This window comes from Argopecten irradians, chromosome 16, assembly GCF_041381155.1.
Source record: "Argopecten irradians isolate NY chromosome 16, Ai_NY, whole genome shotgun sequence".
NCBI lineage: Eukaryota > Metazoa > Mollusca > Bivalvia > Pectinida > Pectinidae > Argopecten > Argopecten irradians.
In genome coordinates, this window is record NC_091149.1 from 23,139,576 (window position 1) to 23,165,320 (window position 25,745).

The following is a 25,745-nucleotide window of genomic DNA, read 5'->3' on the forward strand; positions in this document are numbered from 1 at the left end:
ACTCGAAAAAAAGGTACAAACAGGGATTTCAGAACTTAAGGGTCTAAGCGGAGATGATTAAAAAATTGATGTGTTGGATGGGGACAAAGCAGAAGTACTTGCACAATTTTTCAGTGGTGTTTTACAGAGGAATCTAGAGGAGATATGCCAACTTTGGATAATAAACCAATCATACATGACTCTAATGAACTTTTATGTACCGAGGAATTCATAATGAAATTGCTGGGGAACTTGGACAGTAACAAATCACAAGGTCCAGACCAGATACAACCAAGATTATACTAAATGAACTAAAATTAGTTCTATGTAAACCACTTCGTATAATTTTCAACAAATAAGTACATGGATGTATAGTACCTAGGCGTGGAAGAAATCCAGCATAACGGCTATATTCGAGAAGGGTTCAATATACAGATGCAGGAAATTACAGACCGATGAGCCTAACAAGTGCAGTTGGAAAGACAACGGAAAAGATAATCAGAGATGCAATAGTCAACCACATATACCTAAATAATCTATTCAGTGATAAACAGTTTGGATTCATAGCAAAACGGTCAGCAGTTCTACAACTACTGATAGTACTGGAAGATCGGACCGATATTCTGGACCATGGCGGAGAAATATACGTTTGTCTACTTGGACTTTATGAAGGCTTTTGACAAAGTGCCTCATAAGAGATTAATCGCCAAACTCCGAAGAATAAAGGCGAAAATAGTTAATTTGGTGGAAAACTTTCTTAGTCAACGAAAGCTATACGTAATAGTGAATGGGAAATTATCAAAGGACTATCCAGTATTGAGCGGAATTCCCCAAGGCAGTGTCTTGGGTCCAATTTTATTTGTGATATATATAAATGATTTACCGGAACATACCACATCAAATACTTTCCTATTCGCCGATAACACCAAAATCTAAAAGAAAATTAGAAATGAAGATAAACAAGGCTTTACAATCGGATTTGGACAAACTGCAAGAATGGTCAAACACATGGCTACTGAAATTCCACCCGCTGAAATGTAAGGTGTTACTAACCATCACCATCAAAGGAAAAAGCAATGAAAGTCGGAAGTACAACATGACAGATGCAGGAGTTAATAACATTAATCTTGAGAACATATCATCGGAAAAAAGACATGGTTGAGCATGTGGACAAGGATCTAAATTTATCTATACAAATTCAACAAGCAGTCAATAGAGCCAATAGTATTCTTGGACAAATCAGAAGATCATTTATACAACTTTTCAAAACATTAGTAAGACCACATATACAATACGCTGCAAGCGTCTGGAATCCATACAGAACAAAGGACATCGAATCCATTGAAAAAACACAGCGGAGGGCAACCAAACTAATTCCAGGGCTTAGAGATCTACCCTACAGCGAGATATTAAAGCGACTAGGTTTACCTTCACTATCCTACCGGAGACTGAGAGGAGACATCATAAATATACAAGATAATGAACAATTCCCATGACGAAAGGGTTACCATTGGAATATTTGAGCATGATACCGCATCCCGGACGAGAGTTCATTCGCAAAAATTAAAGAAACAAGGACATAGTCATTCAGATCCCCCGCCAATGGAGATATCAAAGCTGAAGTAAGTTTGATTGTGGAGATTTATGTGTATGAAAAAAAACAGGAAAAAGGAAGTTGAGCTAAAGAAAGATGGAGTATAATTCAAGAAGAGCGGGGCTGCAATTGTTGAATCAGGTATACAGCCTTGACATTTATATTAGACTATATACACAAAGATGTGTGGATTTTTGCAAAGTAACATTTACCATTTACCATGATATTTTCAGCAATATTTCCATGGTAATGGAAAAAGTGCAAAAAATGAAAACCTAAATATAGCAAAAGGTACTACTAGATCATAAAAAGAATGTGTCTATGAAGTTTCGTGGAAATATCTCTGCTGGTTTTAGAGTTATGCTCCGGAAATGAACCTACTACAAAAATATGATATTTTCAGCAATGTTTCTATGGTTACAGAAAAAAAGTGAAAACCTAAAAATAGCAAAAGGCACTACTAGACCATAAGAACAATGTGTCTATAAAGTTTCATGGAAATATCTCTGCTGGTTTTAGAGTTGTGCTCCGGAAACGATTCTTATACAAAAATCTACCATTTTCAGCAATGTTTCCATGGTTACAGAAAAAAGTACAAAAAGTGAAAACCTAAAAAATTGCAAAAGACATTACTAGACCATAAGACTAATGTGCCTATGGAGTTCCGTGCATATATCTCGACCGGTTTTCCAGTTATGCTGCGGAAACGAACCTGGTACAAAAATATGATATGTTCAGCAATGTTTCCATGGTTACGGAAAAAGTGCAAAAAATGAAAACCTCAAAATAGCAAAAGGCACTACTAGATCATAAGACCAATGTGTGTATGAAGTTTTGTGGAAATATCTCTACTGGTTTTAGAGTTATGCTCCGGAAATCATTCGTACGGACGGAACCCATTTGTATATCCCACGCCAACTTCGTTGGGCGGGGGATAAAACATTGAAAGTTAGATATACGGAAATATTCCATTCGATTAAGAACTGTCGATGTATGGAACAGTTTACCAGAAAATATCATAAACTCAAAAACAATAAGAGACTTCGAGATAAGTCTAGACAAGTACTGGGCTAATTTGGAACTTAAATACAACCACTTGGGGAGCTATAAAATAGAACACGACGTGCCAATTAACTCACTTCATTTAATAATTGATATCATTTAATTACTAATTGTACATCACGGATATTATTTCATTGTATTTCATTTTATGAGATATGGACATCGAGGCATGTTACTTGTCTGCGTCCATCATATATCTTATTAAATCTTATATGCTTCGTGCATCAATATTGCTATTATAACCGCCTGAAGTTTGTTTGAAAATCTATACAAATATAATATGTATTTTAATACGTTTGACATAACTTGACATTAAATAGTGAGAATGTCAAGCTGAAATTTCAATTTAATTATAAAATGATCAGACAGAAAAACTCGGTCTTAAGTACAGTGTAAGATTGTCAAGAAATGAGAAGTTACTGCAAAACAGATCTCATCAGTGTTCAGAAAAATAATTGAATGAGCAATGTATTTTGTTTGATACTTGGTTAGCTACAGTAAACGTAACATCTATAGTAAACTGTGAAAAACAAATTCAGAAATTTGTATAAGTTGTCAACTCTGTTTCTTCATGATATTCAATAATTTTTTTTGTTGTTCAATATTCTATCATTTATGCAAATTTATGTTTGGTCTTTATTCAATGTCACATTCAGGAGAATAATAATGACTTATATATTTGAGTGCATGTACATGTATATACTTGTGTGATAAAACAAACTATTATCATGCTACGTATTGAGCCAATGATCAAGATAACTATATTACTGCCTACTGAAGCAACACATTTCATACTTGAGAATCACATGGAGTTGTCTTTGTATGTGTATTAAATAATTAGTTTTTGATTAAATAAAGATTAAAATATGTGTTCTGTGAATTGATCCCGATTCAATTTTTCCACCAAAATATCTAACGCAGGACACAATACATCGCATATAACTTCTCTATTTATTGGATGAAATTATCACCAAAATTGCAGTATATATCAGTCCTTGGTGAGATACAGTGTCGCGCCAAAAGTCTTTCACATTTTATGACGCGTCGTCGGTCAATACCCGGAAGTAATTAGAATTTCTTTCCTCGCGATCCAAAAATTAGTACTAGAATCGGAACTCTTTTGTGTTGTGCAAGATGAAGTGCGGGGGTTATCTCCCATATCTGTCAAATTCGCGTGGGGCTATTTTTAGTTTTGTAGCAGACGTCAACAATCATGAAGGATGGTTCGCCGGGAATTGACGTTGGCTGAAAAGGAACAAGTGGTACGATTGAAAGAAGGTGGTAGAAAAGTTGCAGATATTGCCAAAATTGTAGGATTCTCCCATTCAACCATCAGTAATTTTTTAAAGAATTTCAAAGGAAGAGAAAGTATTGAAAATAAGCAGCGAAGCGGGCGGCCCATATTAACAAGTGAACAGGGGGATCGACAACTTTTTCGCCTAGTAAAACATGATCGTCGGCAAACATTGACAGATTTATCTACACAATTTAATTCATTTACTCCTGTTAAAGTTTCAAAACGTACAGTACAGAGAAGATTACATTTTGAGGGTTATTCCAGGCGGTCTGTATGTAAGACGTTGACGATATCGGCAGTTAACAGGAAAAAACGAGTTGAGTGGTGCCGTGGACATAAAAATTGGACAATTTCTGAAAATTGGAACACTGTAATATTCTCTGATGAGACACAAGTAGTTTTAGGTACCGATCAAAAAGTGTATGTGTGGAGAAAAGCCGACGAGAAATGGCGTCCCGAGTGTTTGGGGATCAGGACTGTACGTCACGGTAGTTCCCAAGTGTCAGTGTCGTTTTGGGGTGTGTTTGTGCTTCCGGAGTAGGTGTGCTGAGACCAATAGAAGGAAATTTAAATACAGATAAGTACATTGAACTATTAGATCGAAATTTATGGTCTGTTGTCTTGAAACATTTTCCTGATAAGCCTTGGATACATGTCGGGAAGGGCCCAGCAGTGGAAAACAGAAAACAATATTAATTGTTTAACCTGGCCTTCTCAGTCTCCAGATATAAACATTATTGAAAATGTATGGAGAATGATTAAGATTCGTCTACAGAGAGTGCAGCATACTATTAAGGTCGCCAAGAACTTAGTGATGCTGTAACTCTGATTTGGACTTCATTTACTCCGGGGTATATTGCTGCGCTGTATGCAACCTTACCAAGACGAGTCCAAGCAGTAATTAAGGCAAAGGGTCACGCAACAAAATACTAAAATATCAGGTAGGTGTGTTCCATGGTTTCTGAGTTATGGTTTTCTAAAGTTGCAATATTCTAAATCACAAGACGACGCGACGTCATAAAAATGTGAAAGACTTTTGGCACGTCACTGTAGATGTTTAAGCGGAAAAACGCAAAATAAGGCAGTGGAACCTTGTTTACTACTAAATTTTATTGATCAATAAAACTTAATCTTGAGATATGATCATAAAGTAATAATGAAAACTATATACATGTACATTTGTTATGTACACTTTACACAATTTCAATGAACGGAGCTTTCTAATTTTCTGACATACAAATTTTATTGTCATTTGGTTCTGAACAAAGTTCATTTGTTTATCACTTGAAATGAAAACTGCTTTACAGAGAAACAATATCTTATGAAATAAGATATTCTAACCTCATAGAGACCAGCTATTATACATGTATAACATCTGCAAAGAAGTTTAAGGGAGGCGGATGTACCGATTTATTGTCCGTCTTTTATTTGTCCTCAAATCTACTGGATCAGTTTTGATGCATCTTTGCTAGCCAAAAGATAAGATCCAGCTACTTGCCTACTTGCTACTTTCGAGGACAATGCACAGTGTATTAAGGAAGGCTGGTTATCATTGTAACCAGGTCACTATGCACAGTTTTTTTTTTAATTGCTTAGTCTATAGATTGACAATGTTCAAATTTACACAGTGATTAGTTTTTAAAACATTACATTGTATCTGAATACAAACTCTTTGTGGAATATCCCTGTAAATGACGGTCAAATAATCACCATTTTTAAACTTGTTTGTCTGTGATTATCAGGTATTAAGTGGTATATAAATTATTCCCATTAGCAAATTTTACTTGAGAAATTGACACAACAAAACATTACTGGAATATGGCTCATCTTTTGGATGCAAAGAAAACAGTTTAATATATAATTTAAGCCAAAATGTAAGTCGCCTGCGATAACTAACGCAAACGATTAACGACAAAAACGCAGTATAACGCAACTTACGATTAACGATTGCTAACGCTAACGATTGCTAACGAAAAAAAACGCAAACGAAACGCAAATTTGGGAACGTTAAACAGTTCAGGCACTGTACATGTAATTGCTTCAGGCTCTAGGTTATGTCCCCTGGCCGAGACACACTAAAGTCTATAAAAGTGGTAGTTTCTGCTCCTGTTTAGCGCTCATCATAACGGGAGTTGGATGACTGGTTCGCCCGTTGTCAGTATAATGTGACCTGGTGGGGTGTGTTGATTGGTGTCTGTCTACGGCGGGCATGCCTTCAGTGATATAGCCACTAATAAAAAGGGGCATCGTGTTATCCCACTACACAAGAAGAACCACAACATGATTATACGTAGTGGACAGGTCTCCTCCAAAACACCGCACCTCCGCACTCAAACGTACAACGGCAACAACCACGAGAAAACCGCATACAGCGTGTGGAGGACCGTCCTTACATTGGGACCATAAGCTGCTGTTATGAGGGTAATAGGGGGTAGACTTAAAAAAATATAAAAAATCAAACAAACAAAGTCTAAGAACCCAACAATGGTACCTTAAACCAAGTCGGATTCCTGTTGGGAACCATTATGCTGACAACACTACTCTCAAAGCTTATCAGTGAAGCTACCTGAGAAAGTTCGTCTAACGTAAACTTAGAATCCACAAACTTAAAAACAAAGCTTGACATGTGGACCTGTAAGTGTAACCTTGTCATCAGAGGGGTACCGCGAATTACGGAGGAGACTATACGTGTATTTCTTGTAGACTCCCTAATGCTAACCAGTTATTGTTGACGGCGGTTCATAGACTACCTTGTGGATCGGAGGGTAAGAAAAATGCTATCATTTGACTCGGCAGTCAATTAGAACGCGATGATTTGTTTGTTTGTTTGTTTGTTTGATTAATTAACGTCCTATTAACAGCTATGGTCAAGAACGCGATGAGAACGCGATGAAATCCCTTATGCAGCCTACAAACTTGGAAGTGGTATCAGTGTAGTCCCCAATGTCCTCCCGTCCGTCAGTAAACGCCGAGCTGAGCTCCCGCAAAACTAGACGTGGAATGCCAGATGAAGGAATTCCCCTTTGTTGAAATGATCAACAAACGACAATCAAGTCTATTTTATACCGGTACCCCTCCAAATGTATGGAAATATTCCAACGTCACTCCAATTTATAAAAACAAAGGTCTACGATCTGATCCATCGAATCTTAGACCAATATCTGTAACCTCTATATCTAGTAAAATAATAGAAAAGATTGTTTTCATATACATTAATTTTCTATCCAAGAATAAAATAATTTCCAAAATCAATATCAGGGGTTTTGCCTAAAGATTCAACTGCCTTACAATTATTGAATATATATGACACTTTTTTGTTTGTTTGTTTGTTTGATTTATTTACGTCCTATTAACAGCTATGGTCATGTAAGGACGGCCTCCCATGTATGCGGTGTGTTGCGTGTATGTTGTGCGAGGTGAATGTACTGGGAGACTGCGGTATGTTCGTGTTGTGTCTTCTTGTATAATATACACTTGTTAAACATATGAGTAAGGGTAAAGAAGCAAGAATGGGTTTCTGTGATATTAGTAAGATATTTGACCGAGTTTGGCATGATGGTCTTATATATAAATTTTAAAAATATGGTATTAGCGGAAACGTGATTAAGTGGTAAGGATCGTACTTATGTAATAGGATGCAGAGAGTGGTTCAGGTTGGATAAATATTCAGGCAGGTGTACCACAAGGTTCTTTGTTATCTCTTTCTTTAATACATAAACCACCGGGGCTAGTCGTATAAACCGGCTACGCTATTTAAGCTCGTGGAAACGCTTCTTTTACATAGAACACTGTCGTCTGGGGGAGCGTATGTGATAAATATTCGCTCGGCGTTCATTTCAAGGTCAAGAATCCAAATATGCAAGTTGCTCACGGAACAGTAGTGTTTCACTAACGGGTAGAAGCAAAATTTATCTTTTATTGTATTATACGTTGTCCTGTATTTCGGACAAAATGTAGACGGGTATGTCATATCATGGTTGAAAAGTGTTATAATTTGTTATATATTCAAACAGATATACATAATAGTGTATATCGTGAACGAGAGACAATATTTAAACTGGATTCAGTTCATTGTATTATAAGATTTCAATGATAAGGTGACTTTTTCTTGTTGAATGTTACTGTTATAACTACATTTTCTAAATTACGCCTGCGAAAACGCTTCGAACTGGTATAGCCGTACGCATAAGGAACAGTTGAAACAATATGCAAGGTAATAGAAAATTAGTTCTTAAAATATAATTTCTTCAATCGAAAGTCATTTCCATGACAACATATATGTATACACACGTAAAATTTTGTTTGTTTTTATTGTTCGTATCTAGTTAATCTTTCCTTATGGAAACATATCAAGTTTCGTTTAAATTTGATAGTCCCCAGAAATTGAACTAGTAACATATGTCCCAGTTAGAGAACCGGTTCCGTTTTTTTTACGAACGAATATAAAGTTCCGTCAAATTCAATTCGACGTTCCGTTGGAACAAAACCGCTTCATAATGGTACTTCTCGTTTGAGGGTTCTTAGTTCTAAGACGTTTATCCGTCATCTTAAATGATGCATGCTTAGAATGTGAAATTTTTTATTTCGCTGTTTACAGATGAAGCGTTTTCAGTTGGCTATAAACCAGAATAGGGTGAACTACAATGCGAAAACGTGACTGAATTTATTCTTTATACACCGTATTTCAATTCAAATCACATGATAATCATATATAGTATAGTAAAGCTTTACTCAGATGTTTTGAATATACCTTATTGGATTATATACATACTAGTATGAAAATGCTTAAAATAAAAAAAAAATAGTTTTCTACTATATCAAACCAAGAAAAACTATACTTTAGAATCTTCTTAATGTTATCAGCAAAATATCGCGCGCATATAAATCTGTTTCACATAAAAATGACTTTTGATTTTGTTTGTTTGGTTGATCATTAACAGCCAGGGTAATATAATGACGGCCTCCCATGCGTGCGGTGTTGCGTGTGTGAAGTGCACGGTGAGTGTTTTGGAAGGCTGTGGTATATTCGTGTTGTGTCTTCTGGTATAGTGAAAGTCTTGTCTTTTTTTTATAGTGATTATACGTATATTACCGACAACATCAAGCAACACACCCTTCCCGGTCACATTTAGTCCGCTAAATCTGCCTATATTAACAAGGTTATTTTTTGTCTAATATATATTAGGCGGAAAAGGCCTTATACTATAAACAGGTTTTAGCGGACTATAGCTAGATAGAAACAAAAGATAAGAACAAAAATCTAGTTGTTCGATCATTCGATAGGGGCAGCACGCACTATTCTACTGCAAAATGAAGAAGTGATTTAGGAACAAATATGTATCCACTGCCTTGTATGTTGTTCACTATACTGGTAAGCGTTTTTCGCATGCGTGATTTAGAAAATATAATTATAACAGTAACATTTACCAAGGAAAAGTCACCTAATCATTGAAATCTGCGATAATTTTATTAACCGAATCCGGTTTTACCTCTGTTTCTTGTTTAGATATATATATATCTGTTTGAATATATAACAAAAATCACACGTTTCCATCATATTCTTGAACATGCTAGTATAGTGTGGTCTCATTGTACCCAGGCAGAATGTAACATCTTGGAGTCAATACAGCTAGAACCAATACGTGTAATTACTTGTTTAAGAAAAGGGACTAGTCATAATGCATTATATATAATAAAACTGGTATCGTACCTCTCCTATGAGAGAAAAAACATCTACATTAAATATTGCTTTTTATAATTTTTTCAACAATAAACTGTCCGAACCATATTAAAGACCTGGCTACGACCCATTTTGTGAACACCAGTAATGCCTATAATTTATCGCCATACTAGATTGTTTAAAATTCCAGCCTGCAGAACTCATTTATACAATAATCTCTTTTTCCGTCTTTAATATCAGAATGGAACTCTCCGTCCTGTCCGTTTCCCTCTATGTCATTCATACGTATGCAACAAAAATGAAATGCTCTTAATCTGGTATTACCGATATTTATTCCATTATGTTCGGAAGCATTCAAATATTTCTGGCGAAAGACAAACAAATATAACATTTATGCCAATTAAGAAATTCCGCTGGTAATCTAAACTCTGATGTATTAAACTCTCATTTAAAGATGCTCCACCGCCGACAGAGCATAAATGATATTCATTATTTGAACAATAATTGGTGTTTAATCGTGTATATATATGCCTAATTAACACAAAAAAAATAACATAAAATAAGTTATTCACCTTTGGTGCATGCGTAATCAGTACTTGTATTCCATATAGGATATAGTGACAAAGAATTTTTTCGGGATGCAATTTATTACTTTTCATATTTTTAACTTGAAGTAAAATTAGAAGCTCAAACTTTTCAATGGTGGTTATGGTGTAAAGTATGTAACTTTTGTAATTGAAGAAAAATACTAAATCGTCTGCTCCTGTTTTTGATAGTGAAAAAATACCATTTGTCGGCGGTGGAGCATCTTTAACCGATACTCCTGCCTGCCTGTGAGGTTTTCCAATTGAAGATTCCTATCTTTATTTTCTGTATTGCCCTCTCTATAATATTCAAAGAACTCGCCTATGTAATTCTATTGTTGTACTAGATATCAACATTTCTCATTCTATAGATTCTCAAGATATTATGATCATTTATTAAAGATGCTTCTCCGCCAACAAATGGTCCCTTCTCTACATCTATTACAGGAGTCGACAAATTATAGTTTTCTTCACTTGCAAACGTTATTTACTTAACACCATTATCAATATTGTAAAGTTTGAACTTCTTATTTATTTCTCGAAAAACGTCCATAGTACTATGCCCTATATGGAATGCATTCACCAAATATATGGTAAATTAATTTACATCATTTTTGTGTTAATTAGACATATATATACATGAGTAAACGCTAATTATTGTTCAAATGAGATAATTATTCTTTGTCGGTGGTGGAGCATCTTAAACATAAAAAAGTGTGATTACTTGTTTGACAATGGTTTCCATGCTTTGTTTCCAACTTATGAAACTCTTCTAAATAGTTTTTGTCATTTTCGTGAAATTTGCTATTTCTATTTTGTATTTATGGATTTTATATATTGTACTGTTATTCATGTAGTTACCGGGATATGACTAATATAGGCATTGCCTGTTACCTAACCCCAATTGTTATATTACAATAAAAATATTCTTAAATTAAACCTAATATAAGTATTTCCATTTATTCTTTCGATGTGCTCCAAACAAATTCAACGAAATCATCTTATTTTCAGCATCTCTGGTTCAGCTCGCAATTTTGATTAGAATATAGTTTCATATTGATCAATTTTAAGACTATTTCAATATATCTTTCAGTAAATTATCACACTGACTTAAACGCAGTCGTTTCGTGAGGGACTTCTTGAACTCGGGTGAAGGTATTAGTACATTAGTCCTAATGAATATGCAAACCACCATGCCTTAATGTAAATACCAAGTAGTGTTAATCGTTTTGTAACGAACACCAATTTTACTTGTCATCGTGATAATATTATGTTAGATAGATGAACGAAAGTGTTGTTTTTTTGTCATTGCTTTTTATTTGACGATAAATATTTACAACATCTGTCATTAGTAACTGTATTTTTAAATATTTGAAATAGGATATTACAAAACATTTCGATACACATATATGTGATACTTGAGGAAACATATAGAGGTAAATGAGATGTCTTGCTATTAAAATGTGATTAGTCTATCGTAGATATATTGGTACTTACAAATCAAATGGTAACACACAGGTATCGGATTGTTTGTTTGTTTGTTTGATTTATTAACGTCCTATTAACAGCTATGGTCATGTAAGGACGGCCTCCCATGCATGCGGTGTGTTGCGTGTATGTTGTGCGAGTGTGCGTGTACTGGGAGACTGCGGTATGTTCGTGTTGTGTCTTCTTGTATAGTGGAACTGTTGCCCTTTTTATAATGCTATATCACTGAAGCATGCCGCCGAAGACACTAAGCAACACACCCCACCCCGTCACATTATATTGACAACGGGCGAACCAGTCGTCCCACTCCCTGTATGCTTAACGCTAAGCAGGAGCAGAAACTACCACTATAGACTGTGGTGTGTCTCGGCCAGGGGACAGGACCCAGAGCCTTCCTCACAGGGGCGAACGCTCAACTCAAGGCCAACATTAGGAAAGATAAAGTCAGTTAAGAAGAAGAGAAAAGATAAGATCCTAAATTTAGTCGCCTTTTACGATCATGCAATAGGGGCAGCAGGTACAATTCTAACGCCCTACCTGCAGGGCCAGCAAATATTTGGCATTCACCCGTATGTATTTTCTTCTTGCTTATTGAATACACATTGAGTGATTATCATCGAAGCTAACACTATATAATTTTATTTTGTTTGATTGATTGATTGAATTAATTTCAACAGTCAGGGTCATGTATAGACGGCCCAAATGTATGTCATGTGTCGCTTGTACGAATTGCGTGTGTTTTGGAGGCTGCGGTATGTTCGTATTTTGTTTTCTTGTATAGTGGCACACATTGATTTTGCATTGATTACTAGCCCTGCAGATAGGGCGTTAGAATTGTACCTGTTTAACCCTCAATAACTAACAAGGGACACCAACTTGACCTTAACCATATACCATATCATAATGTCCTAACACCCAGTTCTCTGTAAACAAAAACAATGCTTATCGGTCATGGCCACCAATGGGCCAAAAATGACACTCCTCCTTTCCATATTTTACACTAGATATTGCCAACTTCAGACGTTGTTTAGTATGTTGATTTAAAAACGTTTTCTGGCAAAACTCAATAATAATCCATTATTAAATAATGTCTTATTTCAAAAGCGAAATTGTGTAAATACTTAGAAAAAGTGCCCCCTTCATTTTATATTGAAATTAGAAAAAAGAAAAGAAAAAACCTCACAAAAAAATACATTTTCGATTCGAACTCTCAACACAAATATATAAACACGTGTACGAAAACGTTGTGTACGAGTTACCTCCCTTCCGAAAACGTAAGACACACGTTTGATTATACTGGTCATCGTATGTAAATGAAGTGGAACCACTGTCATGCAACACATTTATTATATAAGAGAAATGATACGGCAGGTTGGGAGGGTGGGTAGGATATCAGGTAGAAACACATATCAGGCAGCTCCAATCTATATCTGATAAAGTCACTGTACAAATTAAAGTACCGGTATCCTAATCTCTGTGAAAACTACTCTGGTTGTCATTGCACTGTTGTTGGAATATCTGGAGATACATATAGTCAAATATATGCGATTGATGAGTTATCCAACTACTTTGTAAATCCAAGTAGTACCTATCTCACCTGGAATTCGTACTTGTTTTTAAAAGAGGGAATTGTGGGCGAATATTTTACATTTTCATGTTATAATAATACTTTAACTTTCTACAGAGTAACATTGAGACAGTCTTGAAAGATAGTGATTAAACTGGAGGATAAAACCTTAATACAACAGTTCAATACCAACTTACTGAAACGCAAGCCTTTTAAAATTCCACTCGGGTGGCTCACAACAGTAGATTTGCAGAATATATGAAAATAAGGAACGTGGCCTCGAATTCTAAATTTTTTTTATATCTGTACAAAATTTATCTATCTATATAATTGTTCTGCACAGCATTTCCAATTTTAGTATAAAAACATATTTAGATATAGATTTGTCCAATTTTTGCACTTAATCATGTATTTGAAAATTTGGTATCTATATTTAAATACCTGAAAAATTGAAGGCATTTAAGATATTTTGGACTAAATTTCAAAACCAAGTTAACAATTGTTTTCTTTAAACTAATCTAATGATAAAATGCTTCACCGCCGACAGAGCATTTAACGATGTTCATCATTTGAACAATAATGTGTGTTTAATCGTGTATATGTATGTGTAATTAACAAAAAAGTTATATAAAATGATTTATTTTGCTTTTGGTATATGCACGATTAGTACCTTAGTATCATTATATAATATAAATATATATGTTGCCCAAGTGTTTGCCCTCATGGAACGCCAGTATTAATTCATATTATATAACGATTTTTGTTTGTTTGTTTGATTAATTAACGTCCTATTAACAGTTATGGTCATGCAAGGACGGTCTCCCATGTATGTGGTGTGTTGCGTATATGTTGTGCGAGGTGCGTGTTTTGGGAGACTGTGGTATATTCATGTTGTGTCTTTTCGAATAGTGGAACTGTTGCTCCTATCAAATTACACAAATTACCCCCTTCTTCCCAAAATAAAAAAGGTCAGGCAAACAATTGTTTGTGTCATCGTCATCGCAATAGAACTGGAACAATCAACCAAGCTATCTGCGTGGAATGATGGGATATTTTGAACGTTTGATATTTTGATGCCATTTTCACACGGGAAAACTTTTTTAAAAAGAATTGAAAAACCGATTTAAAGCAGCGGACAGAATAAAATATTCTGATGTAACAAATGTCTTATGGAATTCCGCACCCACCTACCAATTTATAAGTCGCCCCACTCCGTATATTACAAATTTGGTGTTTCTCGACAAGGGGACAATACCTAGAGCCTACCTAAAAGTGGCAAGGCCAAAAGTTAGGCATTGTTTGTTTGTCTGTTTGATTAATTAACGTCCTATTAACAACTATGGTCATGTAAGGACGGCCTCCTATGTATGCGGTGTATTGCATGTATGTAGTGCGAGGTGCGTGTTTTTGGAGACTGCGGTATATTATGTCAAAGGAAAAGTCGGGAGAAGAGACAATACATATCCTAAATTAATCGCCTTTTACTACATGAAATGGGAAAAGTATGTACGATTCTAACGCCCTACTGAGGCTTCTTCCAGTGTTCAAAAGAAAGCTTGTCAACAGCAATGTCTATATTGGCACAGGATAGTAATCTCGGACCTCTTGCAACATTAACGATTACTCGTCAAACATCATCATCAACGGGCCCTCGTTCAAATAACTTTGCCTCAAATAAAAGAAATGCGAATACACTTTAAAACAGTTTGTTTTTATCGGGCTCACACAGTTTCGATTCCCATTTTTAGGTCATCTGACCCGAAGGGTCAGGATGACCTATAGTCGTCATGTTTCGTCCGTCGTCGTCCGCCGTCCGCTGTGCGCCGTCCGCCGTCCGCCGTGCGCCGTCCGCCGTGCGTTAACTTTTCACATTTTGAACTTCTTCTCAAGTTCTACCAGTGCGATTTGGCTGAAACTGGCATGAAAAGATCCTGACATGAACCTGACAAAGTGTTGTTATTTTTTGGGTCGATCCGAAATCCAAGATGGCCGCCACAGCCGCCATCTTGAAAACACATTTTGAACTTCTTCTCAAGTTCTACAGGTGCGATTTGGCTGAAACTTGCATCAAATGATCCTGACATGGTACCGACAAAGTGTTGTTAGTTTTCGGGTCGATCCGAAATCCAAGATGGCCGCCACAGCCGCCATCTTGAAAACACATTTTGAACTTCTTCTCAAGTTCTACCAGTGCGATTTGGCTGAAACTTGCATCAAATGATCCTGACATGGTCCCGACAAAGTGTTGTTATTTTTCGGGTCGATCCGAAATCCAAGATGGCCGCCACAGCCGCCATCTTGAAAACACATTTTGAACTTCTCCTCAAGTTCTACAGGTGGGATTTGACTGAAACTTGCATGAAATGATCCTGATATGGTCCTGATAAAGTGTTGTTATTTTTCGAGTCGATCCGAAATCCAAGATGGCCGCCACAGCCGCCATCTTGAAAACACATTTTGAACTTCTCCTCAAGTTCTACAGGTGGGATGTGACTGAAACTTGCATGAAATGATCCTGACATGGTCCTGATAAAGTGTTGTTATTTTTCGGATCAATCCAAAATCCAAGATGGCCGCCACAGCCGCCATCTTGAAAACACATTTTGAACTTCTTCTCAAGTTCTACCGGTGCGATTTGGCTGAAACTTGCATCAAATGATCCTGACATGGTCCCGACAAAGTGTTGTTATTTTTCGGGTCGATCCGAAATCCAAGATGGCCGCCACAGCCGCCATCTTGAAAACACATTTTGAACCTCTTCTCAAGTTCTACCGGTGCGATTTGGCTGAAACTTGCATGAAATGATCCTGACATGGTCCCGACAAAGTATTGTTACATCTCTGGTTGATCACAAATCTAAGATGGCTACCATGACACTATATCTAATTAATTTCTTATATGTTAAGGCCCTTGGGCCTCTTGTTTGAAATAAAATTTGTTGAAAGAAATTGAAAATGATCCTGATGTGGTCCTGACAAAGTGACAACATATATAATTAATTTTACTATTGCAAAGGTAGTCAGATGACCGTTAAGGCCCTTTGGGCCTCTTGTCATACTTCATTTCCCGTCAGACTCAAGCAGCAGAGCTACAAGCATTCTTTTGGGAGGCAGTGTACAATTTGTAAGCAGATGGATTTAGATGAAAGTATTAATTGTTATAAATCCATGTGATATATGACTTGTATGCTATGGAAGTGTAACCTTTATGATGGATTATTTTCAGTGCATAAAAAAGAAAAGAAACAATATCAAGAAAGAATGCACAGGATTGATAGCACTACCTTAGGGAGAGACAGCTCAATGGCAAATGTTTCTTGGATGTAATAACCGAGTTGCACAAAATGCTCTGCAAATCCATTGCAGACTGACAAATAAACATTTTTCCTATCTAACCAATCAAGAAGCGTAATCAACTCGCAAAATATGTCCTGAATGCAGACATGCTACACTTGTTTGAAACATACCAGGCTACATTGGGAGGAAAGAAAAGATTAAAAGAAAACAAGAGATCCCAGAGGGATCTTTGCGCAAACCAAAGAATGATCTATGTCTGACAATGGAATGAGGATATGGTCTCTTCTTTTCAAACATACTACATATATTTTTTTGATACAGATCACTTCATTTTTTCTGAGAAATAGCAGTAACAAACTTAAACTATCAAAATCAAAGATGGCTGCCTGGTGGCTATCTTGTTGCCCGATCGGTCCCAAAATGTAATATGCACAACTACGACCATAGGGGAACCTATATATACAATTTGAGCCAACTCTCTTCAGTTCTTTCTGAGAAAACGCAATAACATGTTTTTACTATAAAATTCCAAGATGGCTGGCTGGCGGCCATCTTGTTGACCGATCGGTCCCAAAAGACAATATGCACAATTAGAGCCTAGCGATTAGAATAGCCCACCATCTGATATTGGTCGGCTAAAAATAGGAAAACCGACCTAATGCGACGGTAAGAATAAACGATTCTGTAGTTGACAGAATATCTTAGGAAATTTCACACCAGAGAACCGGATTAATACGCTGTGGCTGAACAACACTACATTTTGGATAGAGGGCATGGGAGGGGAGGAACTGTTAGAATTTTACTTTAAATTTTAAATTTGTTTGTTTGTTTGATTCATTAACGTCCTATTAACAGCTATGGTCATGTAAGGACGGCCTCTCGTGTATGTAGTGTGTTGCGTGTATGTTGTGCAAGGTGCGTGTTTTGGGAGACTGCGGTATATTCATGTAGTGTCTTCTTGTATAGTGGAACTGTTGCCCTTTTTATAGTGCTATATCACTGCAATCTGATTAAAATACAGATCCTTATTATCACTACGTTAGATAAGTGGATCTGAGAAAATCCCACTAGGGGTCATGTCCAGGTGACCTTTGTAAATGGCCAATCAAATTGATACTGGCAAAATTTTGGGCGAGTTCGATCGCAGACTATAGTTACTGTAGTCCGACTATAGTACGCTTGAATGCACGCTAGCTCCCGGAAATGACGCCAAAATTACAACTATGGTTCAACCCTCGTGTTTCGGATAGTCGGTCCAGTTCCAAGATGGCCGTCAAAGGTAAAACAAGTGTTATCTGTTGAGGCTTTAAATCATATTCTGTACGATTTTGATATGCAGATCGGATGAAAATGTTGCGTAAAGATATTATCAACAGTAATAACACTTGGGGAGTTCAAAGTCCCGTGTCAGACTAGTGACAACTGATAACTTCATTTGATTTGGCGTTGACTGTATGTCCTAGAACATCGGGTACGGAAAGTTATTATCATTTTTTCTAGTTTGAAACATTCTAATAATTAATGATATATAATGCATGAAACATTCTATTAATAAATAACATTTAATGCATGTAATTGTTGATATATCTAAACAATATTGTTAAATTAACTAGATGTCGCTTGAAGAACGAAAGATAAAGTGGACCTGCTTTATTTGCCACCAACAACCACCTGAACACTCTATCGATTCTCTGGAGAAGCAAGAAAGGGAAAAGAAAACAGTTATTTTTATAGACGGTGACTATCGGTATGTTATTGCATCACGTTGCACATCATACAACTCTGCTGATTCTGATAACATTTGATCTTTGGTGTCTAAAAATAATTACTAGTGACATGATTTTACTATATGTCAATTCAATAAGTTATATATATATAATATAACAACTTAATTAATTGCAAAATTTCTGTGTTGAAGATGTTCACAAAAAAATCAATCTTTTTACAATACGGGGGTTTCGACGTCGTCATTTGAAGTGATTTTTGTGACGTCATAATCACCGGAAGGTGGGACTAATCGACGGTTAATAGTACTTTACCCACGTCATTTTGGGATCTCGAAACCTCCGTATTGAGATAATTGTACGATATGGAAGAAATGAAATAAGTATTGAAGACAAGCCTTTTCAAATTATTTCTTTGATTTCAGTATCTACCTAAGGTGTCCTAATTGCAGACTTTGCTTCCATGCAAAGTGTGATGACTTTGAACTAGAGCTGATCTTGACAGGAGAGGATACAACAGGAACCTACTGCCAATTTTGTGCGACAACATCTTCAGCAAGTGAGTATATAAATTCTGCAGGGATTTGGTTCGGTTTGTATGGGTTTTACGCCCTATAGAGGCTATCAACATCCAGAGTCATTTAAGGACATGTTAGGTTTTGTTGGAGGTGGAAAGCTGGAGAACAACCACCTCCCTACATGGGAGTCAAACTCTCGTCCCAGGATTGGAGGGCTTAACCAACCGCCTCCACTGCCCCATATGCATTCTGAAGGCAATCCATATCCCGGAGGAAAGTAGTAAAAGAAGTATTAGATATAAGAAGCTGATCTTGAGTTAAGCAATGAATAGATCTTACTACCAAAGAGCAAACTTGATGTAAATGATCGTGGACATGAACATCCCTCTACCATCTCTTGTTTTATATCCAGTTTTCTATTTTTCAGCATGCCAAGATTAACTTTAACTGAACGGGATGGTACCAGAACTGAACTGCAATGCAGCCAGGAGATCTGGAAAATCTTATCATCATCTAATACTAGTAAGACTCCTTAAAAATATATTCTTTAATTATCGTACATTGTGTTTTTCAAATCGAAAATGTTGAAATACGATTTTGTTTTTAACTCAGATTACCATTAAAGCCCTTTGGGCCTCTTAGGATTATTGTTTCTGTTAGCTTGTTTTCATTTGCAGTTATCTCTCATTATTTTTTCCACATTAAATCGTTGATTTAGAAGTACAAGACTGAACTTTTGTTAATTTTAGTATTAAATCAAGAAGTAATGCAGATGTATTTAACTAGTATCAGTTATCATGTATAAAGCATCATATATATTTCTTTTTCTACATACATTTTTTCTATGATTTTCTTCTCAGATGGTGCTACCAAAGCTATGATTATTGACGCTTTAAAGGCATCAAATAAAGTAGAAGTGTCAACTGAGTCACCATCAGCCTTGTCATGTCCTTCGAATTCACAGTCAGTCTTTTCACGTGATCGTGAGTCACCATCAGCCTTGTTAGGCAAGTCAACGTCAGTCTTGTCACATGGTCACAAGTCACCATCAGTTTCTTCAGCCCAGTCACCAGTAGCTTTGTCAGATGAGTCACCATCACACGAGTCGCCATCAGCCATTGGTGTGCATGCATGGACAGGAAAAGAGGAGGATGTATTGGTTTCGGCTAGCTGCAATATTGTAGCTCAAAAGACTTTTTGACAGAAAATGGTATCGTCTTTAGAGCTACAATTGGTGCCTATTGCTGCCAATAGAGCAAAGAAATGATTATGCAAACCATTATAAAACGTGTCTTTGCATTTTTATCGTACTTGTTTGATATCGCTTACCTACTAGGTAATAAAACTGAACCACATAAAAGATCAAATTCTCATCTAGGCATTATTTTTTTTACATAATACATATGAAGGTCTTTCTGAAGGGAATTTATACGGCAAGTCCACAAATTGTGAATTTGACGTCTTGTGAGCGGTACGGTAGATATAAAGAATGGTACTTATGTTTGTTTTGGATAAAAATGATATGTAAATGCATTTATAAGCATAAAATAATTGGAAACCTACAAAAAAGTATAGAAAACTATGCCCGAGTGATTTTTGGAGGCAGTGCTCCACTACGACACATAGGGACCAATTCGTACCCGGCCGAACGGTATAGTAGGCCGGGTGCGTATATTCGTTCTATGGTTTCGGCGAGACATGACCGCGACGATGATTTTCGGAAATCAAAAAATCATACATGTTTATGGAAGGAAGTAGCAAAAGAAGTGGGAACGGTCACCGCAACTCAAGCTATGCACAAATACAATAACCTGAAGAAGAGGTGGAAAGAAGTTATAGATAGTGGGACAGGGACAGAGGCAAAATACTTTAGACACAGAGAGGCCTTTGATCAGCAATATGGGACAAGGTCAAGTACAAAACCGGCCTTCATACTAGACAGTGCATCTGTCAAAAATGAAGAAAATGTTGTGAAGGGAAACGAAATTGCTAAAAAGCCAAAAGAAAAAGTAAAAGAAAAGAAACATCAAGGGAAAAAGAGGCAGTACAACGAGGTTATAGACTTAATAGAAAAGCAAGATGAAAGGTTTACTGAGAGGGTGACAAAGTTTCATGAAGAAAAAATGCGGAGATATGATCGCTTTCTCGATTTTCTGGAAGGGAAAAAAGGGAAAGATGGTAATTCTTAGACCTGCCATACTTCCATGGATTTGCGCACAAGATTATATTTGTTATATAGTCCAAAACATTTTGTTTTCTGTTTTAATACCACACTTGTTTTAATTGTTATTTTTCTACAGTATTGATATTCTTTCTCATTTGTACACAAATCAGTGTCTAATATTTTTTAGTTATTCCAGTTTTGTGTTTATATTCTTTCTCATTTGAACAAAAATAAATAAATGGCTCGGTTTCAAATGAGATACTTCAATTTCCCAATGTATAACATTAATGGTATTAAAACACCAAGTGCAAATGTACTATTATATTGATAGTTTAATGTTGAATACCGTTAGTTTCCTTTATATTCTGAAAGTTAACTTTACAATGGTAAGTTTTGTAGGTGATTATTTAGTGAAAGTCTGGTCATATAGGTTATAGCTTGTTTCAAAATTTAGGGTTGCGTATCTGATATACAATTGTTTTAATAGACAAACTATGGTTCTTTAATTATTAAAAGTGCTTGGTATTTTAAGGCATTAGTACATAGTTTTTGTTTTTTATTTTGATAATATAAATTTTACCCATTCTAGTCATATTTCCATTTCAATGTACATGATAATTCCAAAAGAGGAATCTGTGATAATTAAATGTCCTAAGCTTTTTAGTTTATAGTGGTTTTTTCCTAAAATGTACAGGAAGTATTCTGTATAATCAAAAGGATTGATTTTCTGATTTTGTTGACTTTGTTTTGTATTAAAGTTATTGAATTATTCGTTCATATCTATGTTTAGTACTTATTTTTTTTTAAATCTTTGTTTGCATCATATTTCCAAGATAACTGGCAACATGTTAATATGATACACTGTCTCGATATGTTCATATGTTCTTATGCTTGGTCATGACATGATACTTTTCTATATGATACACTTAGTTCATTCAAACACAAATTTAAAAAGTAACACTCATTTCACTTTGTTTGTTTGTTTGTTTGATTAATTAACGTCCTATTAACAGCTATGGTCATGTAAGGACGGCCTCCCATGTATGCGATGTGTTGCGTGTATGTTGTGCGAGGTGCGTGTTTTAGGAGACTGCGGTATATTCATGTTGTGTCTTCTTGTATAGTGGAACTGTTGCCCTTTTTATAGTGCTATATCACTGAAGCATGCCGCCGAAGACACCAAGCAACACACCCCACCCGGTCACATTATACTGACAACGGGCGAACCAGTCGTCCCACTCCCTGTATGCTGAGCGCTAAGCAGGAGCAGAAACTACCACTTGTATAGACTTTGGTGTGTCTCGGCCAGGGGACAGAACCCAGAGCCTTCCTCACAGGGGCGAACGCTCAACTCAAGGCCAAAAGTGAGGCAGTGCCAAGGGAGGCATTAGGAAAGATAAAGTCAGTTAGGAAGAAGAGAAAAGATAAGATCCTAAATTTAGTCGCCTTTTACGATCATGCAATAGGGGCAGCAGGTACAATTCTAACGCCCTATCTGCAGGGCCAACTCATTTCACTAATCTCGGAACTAACAAATGTGTAAAAGATAATTTTAATGACTAGACTTTAAACTGTTCTTTTTATCATATCATTTTAAGAGTCATTATTCTGATCTACTGATCAATTTAATTTCAGTCTCTTTTTATTAATGTATCATGTTTTACTCAAATCAACAAGTGCATCATGAAAGAAAATATCACTACCATGTTATTTTTCAACTTATGATAATGTTACCTACCAGAGGGCAAGTAACTTTGTCGTAGTGCGGCATCCTACAACAACTTTTAAAATACTTTTCATAGAAACCAAAACATCTGCAATAAAGTTAATTAGCCGGTAGTGTTCATGTCGTGAATTGAACTTGGATAAAGTTTGTGATTAGAAATACCGTAACATGGATCCATGTATTACTTCAGGGTTAAATATGTTACCATACTAAAACCGCTTTAATTAAAATTCACAAATCTGGAGAGGACTTGAAAATTAAAATGACAATGTACAACAGCTTTCTTCTTTCATCAATATTTTATATTTTCCATTTTTTCTTTCGATCAAAAATGCAGTTGGAGTCACAGAATGCTTAATGTAAGTTGATTTAAAAAGTCAAATACTTAATATTGTGTTAAAGAGACACTAAGAAATGTTAATTCTGATTCATAAGTTGGAGTCGTCTAACAACTCCCACATGTCCATTTTGGTAGACATTCACAAACTGGTTTGGATCTTCTTCTTCCTCTCCATCAATATATGCATCCACATCATCGTTGTGACGGATGCACAAGTTATGTAAAACACAACAAGCATAAATCAAAGTACAAATATCCTCTTGGTTGTGCAGAGGAATATCCTTGAGCTTCCTAAACCTGCCTTTGAGGTGTGCAAATGCACGTTCTACAGTTTGTCTTACACTGGACAGTCTTTTATTGAACCTGATCTGGGGTCTTGTAAGATTTCCCAAGTTTTTAAAAGGTGTGATTAGCCAGTTCTTTAATGGGTATGCGTTGTCAGCAAAAATATGATGGTTTTGTAAAATGAGCTCCCCAGCCTCCGCCTTGTGAAATAGTGTAGAATTTCTTAACACTCGTGCGTCATGAACACAGCCTGGCCATTCAGTATAAACATTAATAAACGCCATCTGTTCATCCACAACACTCTGAAATTTCAATAAAAAACAGATAATTCTGATATTTAAAAAAAATCATAACACAACAATATTTAAGCCATTTCACATGTGTGGTTTTTGGTGAACATTTCCCACATGGAAATTGATATACATGTACACATGTTCATGTACCTGGTGACCAATATATCCATGTTGCAATTTAGTAAACAAGATGTGATGGGGTATGTCAAACCCCCATCGCCCCTCCCCAACCATATATATTATATATATAATGTACAAACCTGCAGCTGCATGGAAGGAAATCCTTTGCGATTGAAGTAATCCTTCTCCCCTCCTAAAGCAGTGGACAATCTTATGTGTGTCCCGTCTAGGAAGCCAATTACACCTGGTAATGTACAGACTTGTTGCACCTGCTGAGCAGTTTGTTGCTGTTTTTCTGGACTAGGCCATTGGATCACCTGAAAATATTCCATTACATTTTGTAAAATATATATTAACACATAACATTTCAGGTAAACTGTGTATTCAGCCGTCGGTACATAAAACAAACCTATAGAGTTATGTGAAGATATAACATGGAGAATTATATCACTATCAGCTGTATAATATACCGGTTTTCTTCATTTAAACCAAAAATTATATATAATATATCTGGGAAATACAGAGGTGGTCATGCAATCAATAAGATAAAGTTAGGCCTACTACTAACCCGTTCACCAAGCTGGTACAGACACTTGCACACGTCTTATGATGACGCCCATGTACTGTTGACTTGGACAAGTCGAACTTATGGAGCTACCTCTCCGCATGGATGACTGTTTACCAAATAGCAGAGACAAACCGCAGTTGCTTATCCGGTGACACGGATTTTCTGTAGTCCTGCTTCCTGTTCTTAGGAGAGTAGGGACTGATGTCGCGAGAATACAGCATGAAACAAATCACGGACTGAACCGAAAATGATATATAAAGTCAATCAATTGTGCTCTGGTAGACTTCAGCCTGTCTTTGAACATACATTAGTCATTTAATGCTCTAACATTCTGGTACGCTTTCCCTTCTTAAATTCATTGAATCGTACAAGAAACCAAGAAATAGTCGATGTTTATGAATGTTATTGCCACTATTCATCTTCACCGTCATCTCTTGTATCATTTCACATGCTAGTAAAAACAGTCGGCGGCGCCATATTGGTACGACTATAGTAAGACTAGCGCGCGCGTTCGATCACAACACATGCGCAGAGAAACTTCTGTTTCACAATTTACTAACCTATAGCTCCTGCGATCGAACTCGCCCTTTGACAGTGAATTTCAGGACGGACGAAATAGTTTGGAAATCTATTTTTCGTGTACGTAGTCATCTCGCCCAAAAGCACAATAAAGCTAATCGTATTTATATGTTGGGGCGAAATGGCGTTGTCAATTCGACAGAGCAAAAGTTGCAGAAAATGCATTTGATCTGAATTACACGTGGTAAAAAGGTCATCCCGAACATGACCCTTAATCGGATTTTCTCAGATCCTCTATCTGAAGCAACGCAGTGGTTGTAAAGGATCTGTATTTCAATCAGATTGTTTATCACTGGAGAATGACACCGCAAGACACCAAGCAACAGCCCACCCGGTCACACTACTTCTGAGAATGGGCGCACCCCCCCGTCCGTCCTCACTCGCATAAGATAAGACGCCCCCGCAGGCAGGCGCAATCGCATGAAAACTACACCTTTTATAGTACTTTGCGTGTGTCTCAGCGCAGGGGACAGAAACCAGAGCCCCCTTCTCAACAGGGCGCGAACGTCCACTTCCCAACAACGCCATCAATGTTTCCGATGTTATTCAAATAACATAGCGACTTATTCGAGCATTTAGGTCGATGCTTAGGTTCAGAGAATAGGGAAGGGTCGATGGTATGAGAACGATAACCAAAATGACCTCTTGGACGCGCACGCTCTCAGCGCTCTCCCGGTTGGTTTAGCCTATTATTTCGTCTAACAATTTGAAACCACAACTCGATATAGGATCCGATTTAACATTGCTTTGGAGTTCTATATCACCAACGCCTTTGCTTCAGAAGACTACGTTTATCGTCGGAAAACAGCCAAATTTAGCACCCGACCACACCCAACAACAGCCGCATATTCGGGAGGCGTCCTCCTCTCCATAACAATGGC

The 25,745-nt window shown here is 36.6% G+C and overlaps 1 protein-coding gene and 1 long non-coding RNA gene across 2 annotated transcripts; one reads left to right on the top strand and one right to left on the bottom strand.

Moving 5' to 3' along the window:
- The first annotated feature begins 17,728 nt into the window (after positions 1 to 17,728).
- LOC138310242 (uncharacterized) lies at positions 17,729 to 18,830 on the top strand. The gene is made up of 3 exons (XR_011206380.1): positions 17,729 to 17,826; positions 18,161 to 18,294; positions 18,697 to 18,830. It is a non-coding gene; the product is annotated as an uncharacterized lncRNA (long non-coding RNA).
- Positions 18,831 to 22,963: 4,133 nt separating this feature from the next.
- Positions 22,964 to 24,936, bottom strand: LOC138310772 (putative nuclease HARBI1). The gene is made up of 4 exons (XM_069252106.1): positions 24,846 to 24,936; positions 24,286 to 24,320; positions 23,858 to 24,034; positions 22,964 to 23,606 (listed from the first exon to the last, which is right to left on the bottom strand). The coding sequence occupies exons 1-4, from the start codon at positions 24,934 to 24,936 to the stop codon at positions 23,097 to 23,099; spliced, it is 813 nt and encodes a 270-aa protein (XP_069108207.1). The 3' UTR covers positions 22,964 to 23,096.
- Between the last annotated feature and the right edge of the window lie 809 nt (positions 24,937 to 25,745).

Coding starts and splice junctions, on each gene's coding strand:
- LOC138310772 (XM_069252106.1), bottom strand. CDS start 24,936: ATGACTACGTACACGAAAAATAGATTTCCAAACTATTTCGTCCGTCCT. Junction 24,321..24,845: donor TTCGATCGCAGGAGCTATAG/GTTAGTAAATTG, acceptor CGTCATCATAAG/ACGTGTGCAAGTGTCTGTAC. Junction 24,035..24,285: donor TGTACCAGCTTGGTGAACGG/GTTAGTAGTAGG, acceptor GAATATTTTCAG/GTGATCCAATGGCCTAGTCC.